This window comes from Pipistrellus kuhlii, unplaced genomic scaffold, assembly GCF_014108245.1.
Source record: "Pipistrellus kuhlii isolate mPipKuh1 unplaced genomic scaffold, mPipKuh1.p scaffold_m20_p_6, whole genome shotgun sequence".
Taxonomy (NCBI): Eukaryota; Metazoa; Chordata; class Mammalia; order Chiroptera; family Vespertilionidae; genus Pipistrellus; species Pipistrellus kuhlii.
Window position 1 is genome coordinate 46657402 of NW_023425562.1, and position 18770 is coordinate 46676171.

Genomic DNA, 18770 nt, shown 5'->3' on the forward strand with positions numbered 1-18770 from the left:
AGGTTAAGCACCCCCCTCAGGCCCCCTCACCCCATGTTACCATGGCTCTTGGCAGAGTGTAGGACCCTTGGTCATGCCTTGGAGAAATAGGAACGAAACTTTCATCATTAAATTGATTTTGCATCTTAAAGATTTTCCCCATGTGCTGATTTGTAAAGCAAATACTTTAAATCTTTGTGAAAACAAGACAGTAAAGGCAATTAAGATACAGTAACATTCAGTACGTGAAAGGCAAAGAGGTGGGACCTCAACTTCAAAATGCTTTAGCAAATATTGTGGTATTTATCCAAAACAGCAAACTTAGATACAAACTCTTCAAAAACCCACTCAAATGCTAACTACCTGTCTTTACTATGTACTGCACTTGTGGTATAATTTTGAATTCTTCCCCTGCTTCCACTCCTATCTCTCCACGAGTCAAAATTCACAAGAGAATGCCCTTCCTTCCGACCTTTTGGAAACAGCATGACCTTTAGAAGAACGCTTTTTCATCAGCTTCTTAACATTGGTTGGCTGTTACACGCCAGATACTTGCTATGATCTCAATATTTTAGGTTCATTTCTCTAGGTCTGTACCAGCCAGGAATAGACCCCAGTGGGGATGAGCTGCTGGTCACCTGGTGGAAATAGCACACCTGTTGTAGCCCTTAGATTCCAACCACAGGTTTTGGTCAAGACATCACCTTCACCAACTTCTCCTGAGACTGGCAGTCCCAGTTTCAGTGACTCACTGGGCTGTGAGCCACACTTGTCCTCTCCCTCCCCTGGCACTTTCTGATGAAGGCACTTCAAATATTATAATTGTCACTTTTTTTATTTGGAGGGATCTCTCTCACTAAACATTCCACTAATTAAATTCTCTAGAGGAAGAACAAATAACATTTTGCAAGTTTATTAATTAGTTTATTACTCTAATTAATAAACTAATAAAACTAAGCTGGGATGCCTTGGCTTGTGTAGCTCAACTGGATGGAGCGTCATAGGGACAATGACAAGTGTGACCAATAGAATTAGAGAAAATTAAGGAATTAGAGAAAATTACGGCAAGCATGGACTCCACCAAACTGTACTCAGTGGGTAGCCCAGGGGCAATGTGAGTGTTCAGGAGAGCTGCTGGGTGGTGGCTACACCAGCTGTGCGCAAGTGCCAATGGACAAGTATGCCACATAGGGACAATGACAAGTGTGACCAATAGAACTTAGAAGGGAAACCACACTTACCTCCCAACCGAGGCAGAGCTTAAAGCTAAGATGGGGAGATGGGCATTGAGGAGGATGACTAAATTGGAGTTACGTTTTAGGATGTGAAGAGATCGAGTTCAGCCAACTTATCTTCAGAGAAGACTTCCTCCGGGACAGCTACTTCGGGGACCGCCTGCGAGGTCAGATCGCCACAGAGGAGCTGCACTTCGGAGAAGGTGTGCACCGCAAAGCCTTCCGCAGCAAAGTGATGCAGGGCCTCATGCCCATCTTCCAGCCCGGCCACGCCTGCGTGCTCAAGGTGCACAATGCCGTTGCCTATGGGACCAGAAACAACGATGAGCTTGTCCAGAGGAACTACAACCTCGCTGCCCAGGTGGGTCCACCTGCCCTAACGGTGTCACTTAGGTGTGAGAGGGAACCCTAATAATCGGGCTCAGAATTGATGGGGGTCTCCAAGAGGGTGTTTTGCTCCCTTGGGGTGTGGTGTAAGGGAACTGCTGGATTAAGGCTGACTGCTGGGAATCATGGCCCAGTTCCCAGGAGTATTTCTTGGCCTTGTGCCCCATGGGACTGAGCCTATGTTTGGAGGCACCTCCCCAGTTCTGACCTGGGCTGAGGGCATTTCCTGGGAAGCCCCAGGAGATCCCTGAGGACTTGAATCTACTTGGACACAAGATGATATGGAAATGGGGGTCCCCTGCTATACTGGACACCAGGATCCCCAAAGACAGATGAAATCAAGTTGTTCCTGAATGTTTTGTTTTAGATGGAGGTGGGATATATTTAGAAGGATAGGGCAGAATCAGTTGTCTTATTACTTCCTAAGCTGGTTTGATGTCAGCCCATAAGCTATAAAGGGAGAGCAACTTGAGTCTCTAGCTAAGTCCCCTCCTCTCTGTGCTCTGAGTCACAGTGCTCCTGTTAGTTTCTCTCCCTGCCTCCCCCTCCCCCTTTGGTCCATGTATTTCATTCTTGATACTAGCATTGGCCAAGCTTTTGGTAGTGTTGGGTCTAGCACTTCTACAAACTAGGTGCCCTTTAAAAAGTGTTACCTTCAAATGATTAGTTTAGACTTGGATCAATGTTTTGGGTGCTGTCAAGCATTAACCATCCACGATTCTCTGAGATGTGGCTCTGTCATGTGCGACTTGGTACTCATGAAGAGAAGCCCCTCTTCTGTATTTAATTCTCCTCCAAACCCACCCTTCTTTTTTCTTTTCTTTCACTGAGCCTTCCTTCCAACTTAACGATCAACTCACCCAGTCATGGAAAATGCCCCAGCACCCAGGCTCCCACTTAGAAATGCCTTATGGAATGGAAAGCAGAACCCAATATGCTTTTCCTATGCCAACAATCTTGTCAAGGTGTTCACTTTTTACAACTCCAATTACAGCTTTGAAGAAGAACCTCAGATGGGGGAACTCATGGGAAACCAACCAGCAAGCCCCAAGGTTTATCTGACATCTTAGTTCAAGGATGAACTTCAGCCATGCAGTTTATAAATTTTATAAATCATGGACACATGGCCCCAGAGACCACTTGAGCTTCACCTGGATCATTCCTTCAGGTCTCAGAGCTCCTCTGCCAGCTCTAGGCTACAATCATTGTGCCCTAACCAGGGGATGGGTTTGGGAATCCATTGGCTTTACAACATTAGGAAATTTGATTAGCTTTACCAAACAACTCTCTGAATTTCCTCTAATTGCTTGGGTTTTCCATTGGGTGATATAGGAATGCTATGTCCAAAATACTGCCAGACATTATGCCAAGATCTACGCTGCTGAAGCACAGCCTCTGGAAGGCTTTGGAGAAGTGCCAGAGTAAGTGTTTCCTCTCTTGAATTTCCACCTCTGACTTGGGGATTTGGGGGGAACCTGAAGAAACAAGAGGATGAGAAAGACCAGGAGGACAAGCATTTCAATTGGTCACTATCTGTAAGCTATGAGGGCACCCATGGCTGTGATCCTGTTCTTCATTGGGTCACCAGAGGCTTCCAGAAAGATACTTGATAAATATTATTTAAATAAATGTATGTGTGAATGGGTGGATGGAGAGAGGAATGAATTCAATACATGTATCTATCATGTTAAGTAGAAAAGAAAGGATATGTACTCTCATGAATATTGCATTGTCTAAACAATAAACAAATATAAGGGACCATAAGACTATTACAAAATGACTAGTCCCATGAAGAAAATAAAATATGGTGCTGTGTCCAGAAAGAGTGAATTGGGTGATCAAGATTATAGGAACACTAGAGGGCTGGTGCTCGAACTTGTGCACAGGTGGAGCCATCAAGCTGGGCCGGTGGGGAGGAGGGTCTGTGAGCAGTTGTCCAGCTGGTTCCATCCCCAATTGGGGGCCAATCAGGGCCTAGATAAGCTGATTGGCTGCCACAGAGTGCGCCATAGCCATTGGTCATTCTGGTTGTTCTGCTGTTCTGGTCACTGGGCTTTTATATATACAGATAATGCCCACTTCCTGGAATCCTACAGAGATAAATTAAACTGATTGCTTTTATTCACTCACTGACTAACTGTTTATACACCCAAGCAAATTTTGGAATCCACTGCTCTGAAGATGGATTAGGATTTTCACTATCCAAGCCCCCTTTTCTTCCTTTCTGTGGGAGAATTTGTGAACATGTGAATGGTGATAGTATATATGGCAAAGTCCCTACAAAGGAAAGTGGTGATGGTTGTTTAGGATGGGGAAATGAAAACATGTTTTTGGCTTTGGGGCAGAGAGAGTAAAGCAAGACTAAGAAGATAGTAACTAACAAACAGGAGATAAAACTTGAGACCAGGGATTGGCAAACTTTTCCTGTAAAGGGCCAGATAGGCTTTAGGTAGATATTTATGTAACAAATCCATGAGTTTTAAAATATAATAACAATTAATATAATTTTTGATATATATAGGTTTACTGCTGAGAAGAATGGCTTTTTTTTTTTTTTAAGTAAAATCTTGCTTAACTGGGGTTCAGAGTTAATGTTTCCTATGACCAAATTGATGGGGAATGTTCATCTGTAAAACTCATTCTTAGCTTAGGACTGGATTTGGCCCATAGGCAATGGCTTGTCAACCCCATTGTCCACATAGTTTCTTCTGCCGTAAGCAATGGGTAAAAGAGAAGAGTTATGTTGGGGAGTACTGTAATTTCAAGGTTAGGAAGAAATGAGGAACCAGCAAAGTAGACAGACAACAAGTAGCTAGGGAAGCAGGAGGAAACCAAGAGGAAGTGAGTTTCTGGAAGGCATGGGAAGGTGTTTCAAAAAGAAATGAGTCAAGTGTGACTGAGAACAAGTAAGACGAGGGCAAGTAAAAGACCATTAGACTCAGCAACATGGTGCTCCTGGTGCCTGTGATGAAGCTTCTTCAGTGGGAAAGCTCTGTGAGTGGGCTCAAGAGACATTGGAAGGGGAGGGATTGGAGACAGCTGAGTTTTGATGTAAGCTCTGCGTCAGTAGTTGAAGTAGACGGTGGGGTCTACATGCTCTGGAGAGAGTCTGCAGCATGTTGATATGCCATTGGGAGTGATGCTGTCGAGCAATATCCTAGGCACCAATGGGAGAGATGCTTCATGCAGGAGCAAGAGGCTCATGCAGAAGAGGGGAGGAGGGGGGCAGCAGAGGATATGGGCGCAGGCCTTGGGAAATGGGAATATGTGGGGTGGCAACTTTAGATGTTCTGCTCTTATTGATTGAGGTTTCACAATGGAACAGGAAGTAAGGGAATCATCTGAGAGTAAGATTAGGGGGAAAGTTGTGGGTGGATAGAGGCGAGAGGAGGCAGTATGAAATAATCATCCAGGATGGAGTGACAGTGGATAGACTAGTGCTGGAAGATGCATTCAGGATCTGGTCTCTCTCCACTCTCAGCTGCCATCACTCCTGCACAGCCTCCTCTCTGGTCTCCCTGCTTCTGCCCTTGTCCTCACACAGTCCATTTCACACAGAGTGGCAGAGCGATCCCTGTAACATAGAAGCTTGCTCATGTCACTCCTTTGCCCCAAACCCTCCAATAGTACAAAGAGCAGAGTTCAAATGGCCAACCAGACCGCCCAAGGGTGGCCTCCTTTTCCTCCCTGTCCTCACTAATCTGCCACAGCCTCCTTCCCTGTTCACTGCACTGCAGCCACACTGGCTCCTCCTCACTATTCTTCGAACACCTCAGCAATGCTCCCACCCCAGAGCCTTTTCCATTTGTTGTTCCTTCTACCTGGAAGGTTCTTCCCACGGATGTCCTCATGCCCCTCCACCCCACTTCCTACAGGTCTCTGCTCACATGTCCTTTATTAGCAAGGACTTCTCTGACCTCCCTAAATAAAGTAGCAGCACCACCCCCACCCCTGGGTCTCCTAGCTCACCTCCACTGCTTTGTTTTTTTCTCCTAGCATATAGCAACATGCATTTACTTACTTAATGTCTGTCTGCTCCATTTAAATGTAAGATCCATGAGAGCAGAGCTTGCTTTCTTTGCCACTGTTTTCTGGATAGAGTTTGGGAGTATCTGACACCTAGAAGCCACTGAATGAGTACTTGTTGATTTGTGGACAGGAAGGAAGGAAAGAAGGAAGGAAGGAAGGTAGGTCAGAGGAAGGATGGAAGGCTGGATATACAATGGATGGAAGGATGGATTGATTCTAGTCATATAATCAATGGGGCCATTGAGATATGGCTATAATGAGTCATTCATTTCTACCTGAGCAATTAAACTCCATCCCAGGAGGAGTTTCTGACCAACTCTAAGTTCAAATAAGAAACAGAAACTCACTCTTTTATTCATTGACTAATCACTGGGGATGGGAGGGGGGATTAGTCTAAATTTAGTGGAGCCCAGGCATTTATTCTGTGTGCCCATGTTCTCACCCTTTCCAGGATCATTCCTATTTTTCTCATCCATCGGCCTGAGAACAACATCCCATATGCAACAGTGGAGGAGGAGCTGATTGGAGAATTTGTGAAGTATTCCATCAGGGATGGGAAGGAAATCAACTTCTCGAGAAGAGAATCGGAGGCGGGCCAGAAGTGTTGCACCTTCCAGCACTGGGTGTACCAGAAGACAGGCGGCGGCCTCCTGGTCACGGACATGCAGGGTGAGGAAGTAGCATGATCCGGTCTGGGGATTTGGGGGGCCTGGATGCCCCTGGGGATGGGGAGGGAAGGAGAAGGAGAGGTGTGCTGGGTGCCTAAAGCCCCTGCAGCAGCAGAAGGTGTTACCAATGTCTCATCAGTCACAAGGTGGGACAGAGGAGCCTGCAATGACCAGCCAAATGGAGTCAGACAGTAAGTTTTAATAATTCATGCCAACAATGCCTTCCCATTACAACAGGCAACCAAGGATTGGCTTTATTGTTCTAACCTCAGCAGGCACAGATTCAGAAGTATAGGTGAAAATCCGGATGTGCCAAAAGTTAAATTAAGATGTAACCATTCGTTCTTATTAGGTGAAAGGGTCTTGCATAGTTACTTTAGATTTCAAGCTCCCCTGATGAAGTTGCAGCATGTTTTCCATTTCTACACACACATTTTTAGGAATGCATTTGTGGTATGAAGTGGGGATGTCATAATTCATCTTCCCACATAAGCAGCCCTGAGACTAGTTGCAGTTTGGGGGTCCTCGTGACCACCGTCAGGTTCATTAATTTGCTGAAGGACCCACATACTCATGGTTATGGTTGATTACAGCCAAAGGATGCAGACTCAGATTAGCAAGGAAAGAGATGCATGGGGCAGAGCCCAGGGCGAGCAGGCAGCAGCTCCCCACTGTCCTCTTTTAGCGGAGCCCTGTGCCGGTGCTCACTCTCCAGCCATGGTGCGTGGCAACACACATGAGAGCTGCCAACCAGGGATGCTCACATGGGCCTGGGAGCTCAGAGGTCTTATTGGGGGTCCATCGAGTAGGCATGACTGACTGTCCATGAAATTGACCTCAGTATCTAGCCTCTCCAGAGGTCAAGCTGATACCATATGGCCCAACGTACAAGGCAGGACATTCCAAGGGCTTAGAATTTACCCCATAGGAGTTGGATGAGGATTGAACCTTTGCTACAATTATTTGGGAGGGGATCCCGGTATACACTGGCAGGAAGGTGAAGTGTGACAGGGAAAAGGGAGGGCAAGCAGTTACCACGGTGATTGCTGGGGAACTCTGGGAGCCTGTGCAGAACACACATGTCAGAATCTCATCACACCCAGGGAGTGATCCCCTGTAGGTACCAGAGGAAGGCTGCACCCACACATGGGCAAGCCAAGCTGAGCAAACCAGGGTCCTGTGATAAGAGAAAGTTCTCAGGCAAAGCAATGCTGGTGGGTCAGTGCATGGAAGTGGTTAGCGTAAGGGCAGTGCGTGGGGCATCGACAGCCCTGCCACAGGGGTTTCCTATTCCTTTCTTGCTTTCCAAATAATCATGCTCAGAAAAAATCTGAATTCTAATCACATGCCTACTCAATGTCAGATATGGTTCTATACAAGGGTCCTGAGATCTAGCACTGGCGTGGTGGGAAAGCAAGGCTGCCCTGGGTCCCGCCCCTGCTCTTCCACTTGCTAGCTGTTAGCCTTGGCCCAATTGCTCCCCTCCCTATGCCTTAGTACTCTTCGCATGGGGCTGCAGTGAAGATTAAATGAGAGCAAAATATTTAGTGAAGCAAGTGTTTCCTTCTTTTTAATTTTTTTAAAATAACCATAGACACAAGAAATTGCAAAAATATCCAGAGAGGGCCCCGTGCACCCTTCACTCAGCTCCGCCAAATACTAACATCGTACATGACTGTGGTGCATTATCGAAACCAGGAGATTGACATTGGCACAATCTGATTAGTAGACTACAGAGCTTCCTTGGATGTCAATAGTTTCTGTATGCACTCATTCTCTCCTATTATTTTTGTTTAATCTTTGAAAGAATTCTGCAAAGAAGATATTGTGGTCCCCATTTTACAGATGATAACACAGAGGCCCAGAGGCAGTGATTTAATTGCCTGCTGTCACTCAGCTAATAGCCAGAGGGGCCCAAGACCTGAACTCATAATTTCTGACTCCAAACCCCAAGCGCTTTGCACTAACTCACAAATTTGCAAATTGGCAAGAGATTTCTCAGTGTCCGAGGCTCCCCAGAGAGACTCCTCGAAGGCCAGCTGGGAAGGACAGTGTTGCCGCCTTGCAGATGGGACTGGTCTGCAAATTGAAGGCAGCCATGCCCGCTGCCTGTGAGAGACTCCCAGCCACACACGCACAGATGGGGTCTCCGCAGACAGCCATCTATCCTAATTAGACGCCGCTGTGCCATCATTGATGCACCCAGTCTCTTCTCCTTCAGAGTTCATTTTGCAGTAGATACAGTTCTTCTACTGAAAAGCAACCCCCTGGAGCCTCATGCACAGCTTGTTTGTTTCCAGGCACCAGCAAATCTCCACTCAGTGGAGATTGCCTCTCCTGGCAAATGAGGTGTGCGGTTTAATGCGGTGTTTCACAAGGCATTTATTTACCCTCTGCTGCTGCTGCTGGAAACAGATTTTATTTTATTTTATTTTATTTTATTTTATTTTATTTTATTTTATTGCTATCATCTTTATGGCACAAGATAGCATATCCATTCTCTAAACAATGTCCATCTTTTATAAATGTACTGAGACACTGGAATTAGCACAAAACAAACCCAAACTCAACCATTACCTTCTGAGACTCTTAAAAGCCAACCCCTCTCAGTTTGCATTCGCTGGCTGATGGGACTGAGGCGTGAACATGGTGCCTGGGATCTGGCCCCAGGATCTGCACCCTGGAAGCTTTAGGGCCCCTAAGAAACTGCCACCCCAAAGACCCAAGAACTCCTATTGCTGCTTACTCCTTTCCGTCCATCAGAGACAAACGGAAGATGACTATTTATCCCCAACAGAGTTTTATCGCTGCACACTAGAATCTAAATTATCCTGCAGAGCCTTTCATAACCTCAATTGAAATGCTGGCAAAATATTAAAACAAGAGAGAGAGAAAGAGAGATTTCCAAAATCATATTACACTTTTCTAAACTGTTAAGTGACAATAACTGTGAGAAGCAAGAAAAGGCAGTTCTCAAGTTCAAGGACCTTCTGCCAAGTGACTTTAAATTTTTTAAATTTGTTTATTGAATTTTAGAAAGAAAGAGGGGGGGGGGAGAGAGAGAGAGAGAGAGAGAGAGAGAGAGAGAGAGAGAGAGAGAGAGAGAGAGAAATGTTAATTTGTTGTTCCATTTCTTTATGCTCTCATTGGTTGTTTCTTGTATGTGCCCTGACCGGGGATTGAACCTGCAACCTTGGCATATCAGGACAATGCTGCAATCAACTGAGCTACCTGGCCAGGGCCCCATAGCTTTTAAAATTGTACTTGTGAACTCAGAGCTGTGATTTTTCACTACAGCCTTCCATGAAACAAGGTGTCTGAAAAGGGCTTTTGCAGATTGGTATCTTTTATTTTATTTTCTTAAAGCCAAGACCCTGTAATAAAAGCTATATGAGGTATTTCTACCTATGTTCTAGTTGTTAGCAGCTTTCAAAGAATAAGGTGGATTAATTGCCCAACTGTGAAAGGGGCTTTTAAAACACTCCCGACTCACCCTGAGTGGGTGTCGAAGTCAGCTCACCGCAGAAAGGCAGGGCTGACAAATTGCCATCAGCTGGAACCTCAGGGTTGGCTTTGGCTGGACGCAGCCTCCTTTGTCCACAGCCCAGACCGGCATCGGTGCTGCCAGGCTCCTTCCTGAGCAGGTTGCCTGCTAGTGGTGGAGGAGACAGCCATCCCAGCCTGGCTCACACAGGACCAGGCTCAGGACAGACAGGCTTGTCGCTAGGCTGCAGTGGTGAGACTGAAGCAGAGGTCTGCTGAGCTGGAACAGATGCCCCTTGCCACCAGCCTAGAGAGCCAGACTCCCCGAAACTGCTGCGTCAGAGGCCGGCCTTCCGGGCAGGGTCCCATACAACTGGATGCATGTGTGAGAGGCCCTGCGGATGGGTCCGGGGCCATGTGTGTTATGCAGGAAAGGGCTGTCACTACCCCCCTGTCCTTTCGGAGCAGCCCGTGTAATACCAATTCTGTCTTTGCCCGCCCTTCCCGTAGGTGTAGGAATGAAGTTAACCGACGTTGGCATAGCAACATTGGCTAAAGGGTGAGTAGAATAAAAAATCGAGTGCATCTGATCCATCAACTCTGGGCTGCCAAATACCTCCTGCGCAGACAGTTCCATCGAGTTGGGTAAAGCAGATTTCTTATCCTGTGTTGACAAATGCCCTTGGATCGAATTCAATTCATTCCTTCACCTACATAAAACATCAATGGAGTTTGTCCTCCCAGGGAAACACAGCTTTGTCCTAACTTTGAAACAAAGGAGAACTCTGCAAAGGAATGCCCTGCGGGCGATGCCTGCAGGCCTGGGATTTCTTTGAACTATGATGTCCCATTTTCTACATTTAATATTGTCACTATTAGAAGCATAAGTAGAAATATTTCTACTAAGTGCAGTGTTCGTTTTGCATATTTTTATGTATTTCCCCCCAAGTGCCCTTCAGGCAGTCCCCAGACTCCCCTGGAGATGGCAACCGGAGCAAATGACTCTGGAAGGGCTGTGACTGGTTGCCTGGCTGCTGTCGATGGTTCTGTTTGTCTTTGCATGGAGTGTGCCCAAATGGCACTGCCACAGTGCTCTGGGGTATCTCCGGCCAGCTGTGCCTGCTCGCTGCCTTGACCATGGCCAAGAAGGCAGGCTCTCTGTGGTTCTTGGTGAAAAGAGAGTTCTAGGTTGGAGCTGCCGTTGCCTTGCTCACAGTTGCCATTCCCAGACACTAAGACCATTTGTAAGGAGGAGGAAATAGAGAGCAAATGACTTTCAGAAGGGATGGCTTCTGTTTTAAAGTGTGTTATTACTGTTCAGGTATAGTCAGGAGACCGTTGCCATTGAAAAGGCAGTTATTATTCGCAGCTCCTTTACTCATAGGTCCCCAGAGGAGGGTCAGGCATTGTGGGTGTAGGGTGGTGGTGGTGGTGGTGGGGCACAGAGGCAAAGCACCAGCCTCAGCCTTAGCCAAGGGGCAGGAGTGAGGGGGAAATGTGGGCAAGACCTCTTGTCGTGGTTTCTGTGGGAAGGAATGGAGGAGCGAGCTTACACTGGTCTAGTTTGAACATTCTCAGTGAGCTCTGGGGTGTAGGGGCTGTCCCTAGTAGTCTGGCACCTGCCCTGGGGAGACAGTGGCCCCGCCTGTGAAACCCCAATAGAGGAGGAGGTAGGCTCTGGATTGGTTAGTTTGCATATGAAAGGCATTCTAGAAGGCCAATCATGTACTCTCTCTAGGAATTGGCCAGCCTCAGGGAGGGGCAGTCTCTCCAGGGCCAGTGAGGCTTCAGATGTCCAAGCATCAGAAATACAGACAATAAAACCCTATGGCAAATAGAGCTTTCTCTCCTGAGCCGGTAATGACTTATTTGTTTGAGCTCCCTGGCATTTCAGCTCGTGGGCATCAGCAATGCTTTAACAAATAAACTAATTCCCAACCTTAATGAAGGATGGAGAAAAGTAGAGAGATTTGGGGGGAAAGTAGACAGGGGACCACTCTTTCTTTTAACCTCCAGATCAATAAGTGTGAGCCACAGGTTCTCACTGCCCACACAGAGGGACTGACTTGGTTTTATATTTTTAAAAATTTTATTTTTAAATACATTTTTATTGATTTTAGAGAGGAAGGGAAATGGGGAGAGATAAAAACAGCAATGATGATATCTCAACATAATGAGAGCCTTATATGATAAACCTACAGCCAATATCATACTCAATGGGCAAAAACTAAAACCATTTCTCCTAAGAACAAGAACAAGACAGGGATACCCACTTTTACCACTCCTGTTTGACATAGTACTGGAAGTGCTAGATAAGAAGAAGAAATAAAACTGTCATTATTCACAGATGACATGATATTATACATAGAAAACCCTAAAGCCTCCATTAAAAAACTACTAGACTTAATAAATGAATTCAGCAATATAGCAGGATACAAAATTAACACCCAGAAATGTATGGCTTTTTTTTATATATCAATAATGAACTCACAGAAAGAGAAACTAAAAAAAACAATTCAATTTCCCATTGCAACAACAAAAATTAAGATACCTAGGAATAAACTTAACTAAGGAGATAAAAGACCTGTTCTCAGAAAAATACAGGGCTTGAAAAAAGAGATAGTGGTAGACATAAACAAATGGAAGAATATACTGTGTTTGTGGATTGGTAGAATCAACATCATCAAAATCTCCATACTACCCAAAGCAATCCATAGATTCAATGAAATCCTCATTAAAATACCAATGGTATATTTTAAAGACTTAGAACAAACTCTACAGCAATAAAAAAGAAAAGAAAAAAGAAAAAAAGACCCTGAATGGCCACAGCAATCCTGAGAAAGAAGAACAAAGTTGGAGGAATCACAATACCAGATATCAAGCTATATTATAAAGCCACTGTTCTCAAAACTGCCTGGTATGGGCACAAGAACAGACATATAGACCAATGGAACAGAACAGAACTCAGAAATCAACCCAAGACATTATGCTCAATTAATATTTAACAAAGGAGGCAAGAGCATACAATGGAGTTAAGACAGTCTCTTCAATAAATGGTGCTGGGAAATCTGGTCAGATACATGCAAAAATAAATAAAAATAAAATTAGATCACCAACTTACACCATACACAAAAACAAACTCCAAAGGGCTAAAGGACTTGAACGTAAGATGGGAAACCATAAAAATTTTAGAAGAATCCATAGCAAAATATCAGGCATATATTGTACCAATATCTTTACCAATACAGATCCTAGGGCAATGGAGACTAAGGAAAAAATAAACAAATGGGGCTATATCAAAATAAAAAGCTTCTGCATAGCAAAAGAAACCATAAAAAATAACAACAACAACAACAACAAGAAAACGCACTGCATGGGAGAACATATTTGCCAGTGTTATCTCTGATAAGGGTTTAATCTCCAAAATTTAGAGGGAACTCATACAACTTAATAAAAGAAGATAAATAACCCAATCAAAAAATGGCAAAGGACCTAAATAGACACTTTTTGAAAGAGAACATACAGAAGGCCAAGAAACATATGAAAAAACATGCTTAAAGTCACTAATCTTCCAAAAGATGCAAATCAAAACGATAATGAGGAACCACCTCACACCTCTCAGAATGGCTATCAGCAATAAACCAACAAATGACAAGTGCTGGCAAGGATGTCAAGAAAAAGGAACCCTTGTGCACTACTGGTGGGAATGCAGACTGGTGTAGCCACTGTGGAAGACAGTGTGGCGTTTCCTCAAAAAATTAAAAATGGAACTCCCATTTGACCCACTTCTAGGAATATATCCCAAGAAATCAGAAACCCCAGTCAGAAAGAATATATGCACCCCTATGTTCATAGCAGCACAATTTACAATAGCTAAGATTTGGAAACAGCCTAAGTGCCCTTCAGAAGATGAGTGGATTAAAAATTGTGGTACATCTACACAATGGAATAGTATGCTGTTATAAAAAAAAAGAAGGAACTCTTACCATTTGTAACAGCATGGATGGATCTGGAGAGCATCATGCTAAGCAAAATAAGCCAGTCAGATAAAGATAAATATCACAGGATCTCACTCATTTGTGGAATATAATGAACAACATAAAATGATTAACAAAAAATGGAGCCAGAAACACTAAAGTATCAAACAGACCATCCAGCCTAAGAGGAAAGGTGGTGGTGAGGGAGAGGGGGGTGGGTATAAGAGATCAACCAAAGTACTTGTGCTTGCATATGAGCATAACCAATGGACACAGAAAGTAGGGGGTTGAGGGCATGTGCTGGGGGGTGGAAGCGGCCAGGGAGAGATCAATGGTGGGGGAGGGGGGGAGGAGACTTATGCAATACTTTAAACAATAAAGAATTTAAATTAAACAAAGAAACAAGCAATGATGACAGAGAATCACTGATCGACTGCCTCCTGCAAGCTCCACACTGGGGATTGAACCCAGCATGTGCCTTGACAGGGAATTGAACTCTGACCTCCTGGTTTATAGGTTGACGCTCAACCACTGAGCCAAGCCGACTAGGCTGATTTGGTTTTAGACCTACGATGTGGTTTGGATATTTTTCTTCTGAAAAACTGCTCAGGATACAATTCTGTGTTGGGACTGTGTCCCCAGAGCAGACTGGTGTCCTACATGTCATGAGCCCGGGCATTTGGACATGGCCCTGGACTCAGGAAGAGAGTATGGCAAGAGGGAGTCTGATAGAGCGAGGGGAGGGAGGCTCTAGAGAGAGACTCGGGTTAAAATGTTGGTCCTGCCACTGGCTTCCGATTCTCAGAGAGGCAGCCTTGCTTGTTGGTGTCTGGCCCATGTGAAGAAAGGGTGGCCGAACACCGTGGTTTGCCTGGGATAGGCCATTGCCTGCCTGTTGTCCCAGCACCCCATCCAGTTAGTCATTGGTCCTGGAGAGGTTCCTCACTTAGAAAAGAGTGATATACTGCACTTACTTGTGAAGAGGTTTCGCTAGAAGGATTTCCAGAGTAAAGCTTTCCTTTACGGATGCCATGCTCTCTGCACAACATTGTGAATCCAGGCATCAACCCAACCGGGTCTGAACGCTGGGTTCTTGTCTCACCTGTATGTGGGCTCATGATTTGAAGTCCTTGCAGCCACCCATCTACAGAGCTGAGACCCAGGGGTCTGTCTCATGGATCCCCCGCCCCAGTAACCAACATCTTGTCCCTGACGCTCAGTGCGTACTTGATCAACATCGGTTTCCCTTCCCCGCTGTGCCTCAGTCTGACACCAGGGCAGTTAAACTTCATACTATTATTTAGAACAACCTTCTCCCAAAACAAAGCAGAAACTTTCCCAAGAAATTGCAAAAACTAAGAGGAGCTTAAGAGCATGATTAAGACATCTTAAAAAAGTGTCTTAACTGCTTCCGGGAATCCTGATTGCCTTTTTCTCCTAATTTAAAAAGAAATCCAATCCCTTGGTTTTGTTCTCAGCTATAATGTGCCTTGTCTGGTCTGGGACAGCTGCCCAAGACCCATTAGGAGAACTGATGGTGGGAGCCCAGTGCAAAATGTAGTCTATAAAGTGTTACCGCCTTCCCTCCTAAGGAGTGGGCAAGATTGGGAGCAGGAGGGAAGGGTGTTCTGAAGAGAATGAGAGCTTTATTGTTTCCTTTAAACTTTTCCTGTTTATTGTTTCCTTTAATTTTTCTGTTCAAGTCACAGTTTCCCCCAAAAGAAACATATCTTAGAAGCCCAGTTTAAAAAACGGATGAAAGGGGTTCGAACCTCCAATGATAGTACAGGGGTGGCTGGGAGATCTTGGAAGCCCCTGGGAAGCCCTCTGCTCTGGGATGAAAACCAACAACCACGTCCAACCTTCTTACCTCCCAAGTGAGGAGCCGGGGGGTGGGGTGGGGAAGCAGGAGGAGGGGGCAGCCTGGTACAGGCAGGCCCTGCAGGAGGTCAGGTGCCCAGGAAGAGGGCACATCCTCCATGTTCAGAGGTGAGATTCAATTGGAGAACCTCTCCAGGGGAAGCCAAAGCTGCCAACTGGAGCTCAAACAGCGAGAGGAGGCTTGAGAAAGGTTCAGCTTCAAAGGCAGCTTATGGACAGGCAGAGAGAGAGGGCTGGGGGAAGCACTCGAGATGGGGGAAGAGAGCAGGAGAGAAGACGGATGACCTGGCATTGATGAAGCACATTCTCTTAATTCTTAGCGAACACCCTCCCGTGCTCTGCGCACCCACGCCGGAAGGGAGACTGCCTGACAGATGGGTGCAGTCATGAGAAGTGGTGCTCTGTGGAGGCAGCAGGACATATGGTCTCTTAACTGCATTAGAAAGATCATGAGGCATGGGCGGAAGAAGCAATAAGGAGGCAAATCTGGCTTACTTTAATGGTAATAATAGTAATAATGATAATAATAATAATAAATATTCTGAGATACTTAAAAATAAAAATATCCTCCTAAATGTAAGGCCTGCTCTCTTTTGGCCAGGAGGGGTCAGGACCTTTTGCAGGAAATAGAGCCATTGAATCATTTAAAGAAAACATCCCCTGTGTCTCAATCTGCACCGTGGCTGCTGACACCCCCATCAATGCCACCCGTTCTGTTCTCTTGTTTAGTGATGTTATATTGAAGGTAAACAGTTATTTATCATCTCATAAAATAAAAACAGGGAACTGTTATGATTTATTCATTTTAATGCCCCTTTACCTGGTAGCCTGATCCTTAAACAGAAGAATGTCATATTTCTCCTGGGAGCCAGCAGTATGAATATGTCTGCAGAAGCATTGCCGGTACCTCGGTACCCAAATCTTTCGGTAATGTTGAGTACAACACGTCAGGTTGCAAAGTTTGACAAATGGGATTGTTCCGACATCTAATTATCCATTTTCTAGGCAGACCCAACAAGATACTCACTGTTGAACAGACTTCTGGTCTGAAATTGCTCAGCCGTTTAAAGCTCGCTGAAGGGGAGAAGAGAACGTGCCTAATTCTGCCACTGGGGACTTGCAATTTTAACCTAACCAAACCCAAACCAGCGCAAACCCACTCCTGCAGGGAGCGACCTGCGCCAGTCACAGCTGGTCCTGCCAGCACACGCCCCTCCCCAGCCCGCAGCTGTTTCTGGAGAGACGGCGATACTGCGATTCCACCACCAGAGGGCAGGAGAGCCAGCACTTTTGCCCTCTTTAGGCTCCTCCAAAAGGACATTTCCTGTTGCTGATGGAAGTGAAACAAAGAGATGTGCCCTTCTTCCCAGTGAGCACTGGACGAAAAGCCACAAAGGACGCCCTGCAGTGAGGCCCCAGCCAGCATCGCGCCTGACTACCTCCCGAAGAGACAGCAACGAGGTGATGAGGTGGAAGGATGCTGGAAACCAAATTCAGAGAACCCTGACGGATCCCAAATTGCTTGTCCCCACCGAGGGCCCAACGTGAGGATATAAACACCAAATATCAAGGTAGATGCGTGCTGAGGACAATGGCCTTGAAAAAAATGAGAAAGCAGGCCCTACCCATCTATGTGGCCAGCTCTAGTCCTGCAAGCCATGCAAAGGAGGAAAGATTAAGATAAACTTCCACGTTCAGTCAAGCCCAGGCTTTATCTTACACGCACCTTATATGCGTGCACACATACACACACACACACACATACACACACACACACGCACACACCCTGCACGAGGGGTTTATTTCAATTCTACGTCCTTGAAGCCATTCTCTGTAAATTAAAAATTTATTTAGAAAGGGTATCAAATGAAAACGTGGATGATGAATAGCTTCTGGCTTGCATCTCAAAGGGTAATGCAAATGTGGGAATTCTCGGTAGGTTTTCCTGGCATCACCTGGTTTTCTTTAAAACAAGCCCTCTGTGAAGCCAGACAAGAGCTGTGATTTCTGGAGCACAACCAGAGCTGGAAGTCCCTGCAGCTTTGCTTTGTCCCCCCACCCTGCCCCTCCAGGTGTGTTTAGACACTGAATTGCACGTGATAAGCCAAGAGAGAAGCCAGCCAACTGGCGGTTTTTGTCTGAGTCTGAGAGGCTCATCCATTGTCAAAAGGACAGAAAGAAAGAGGAGTGGTTTTTGAGCAAGAAATTGGCCTCACACAGTTTCAGCCCATGGGGAATCCAGGCTTACCTCTGGTGCTGTGGGCCTGGGGCCAGACCACTGCCCTCCAGCCGGCTGGTCACCACCTTTCTGCTGGTGGAAGGTCTTGCCTTAATTTGCAAAAAGAGCAACACCTGTGAAGCGCAGTAAGGCGAGGTGTGCCTAGATTGAAGAGATCTGTGTCGCGTGAGGGCAGGGGGAAGGGGGCTGTGGAAATCGCTTCCTAGCTCTCCCCAAAGTGAATGGCACAGTGCGATTTTACCATGTTGCCCAGCACATATTTCAAGAAGGAAAGGCGTACCTCTGCCCCAGTTTCATTCAGTATAAAGATGTCTCCAGAGCAGACGGGGATGTGTCTGAAGTCATTCACACTGCGGTCTGCTTCCTTCTGCTCCTAGTGGCATCAGACCTCGTTAGACACGCAGAAGCTCAGACCTTGCCCCAGACCTGCCCAGTGCCAACCTGCCTTTAGCAAGAGCCCTCCCCCACCCAACAGAACAGCTACTTAAGAAAAGATTCCACCGGGTGATGTTCAGAGGAATAGATTTATTGTTCCACTTTGGAGGGAGGACATGTAGATTAACATCAGGTAAAGGGCTAGAAAATTATGCTGAGCTGAGGTTAAGGACAAAGAGATTCAATTAGTAAAATCTCACAGAGCTAGCGTTTCTAAAAAAAATGGAAATGTGAGAAAAAGTTCTCAAGTGCAAGGTTGTTTGTTCCATTGCATTAGATCCTCAGGCTGCCATAGCAAATGCTCACAAGCTGGGGGTTTAAAACAGCAGAAATGTATCACCTGACCATTCTGGAGGTCAGAAGTCCAGAATCAAGGCATTGGCCAGGTGTGAGTAGGAGGTTGTGAGGGAGACTGTGCTCCACGCCTTCTCCCAGCTTCTGGGCGTTGCTGCCACTC

General features: G+C 45.8%; 1 protein-coding gene across 1 annotated transcript in view; it reads left to right on the forward strand.

Annotated features, from left to right (window-relative positions):
- ALPK2 (alpha kinase 2) overlaps window positions 1–18770 on the forward strand; it is a 101085-nt gene that overhangs the window by 79185 nt on the left and 3130 nt on the right. The window contains exons 9-12 of the mRNA XM_036419415.2: window positions 1301–1575; window positions 2934–3022; window positions 6082–6299; window positions 10292–10340. Of these exons, the coding sequence (XP_036275308.1) occupies window positions 1301–1575; window positions 2934–3022; window positions 6082–6299; window positions 10292–10340 (631 nt within the window). The remainder of the gene's footprint in view (window positions 1–1300; window positions 1576–2933; window positions 3023–6081; window positions 6300–10291; window positions 10341–18770) is intronic.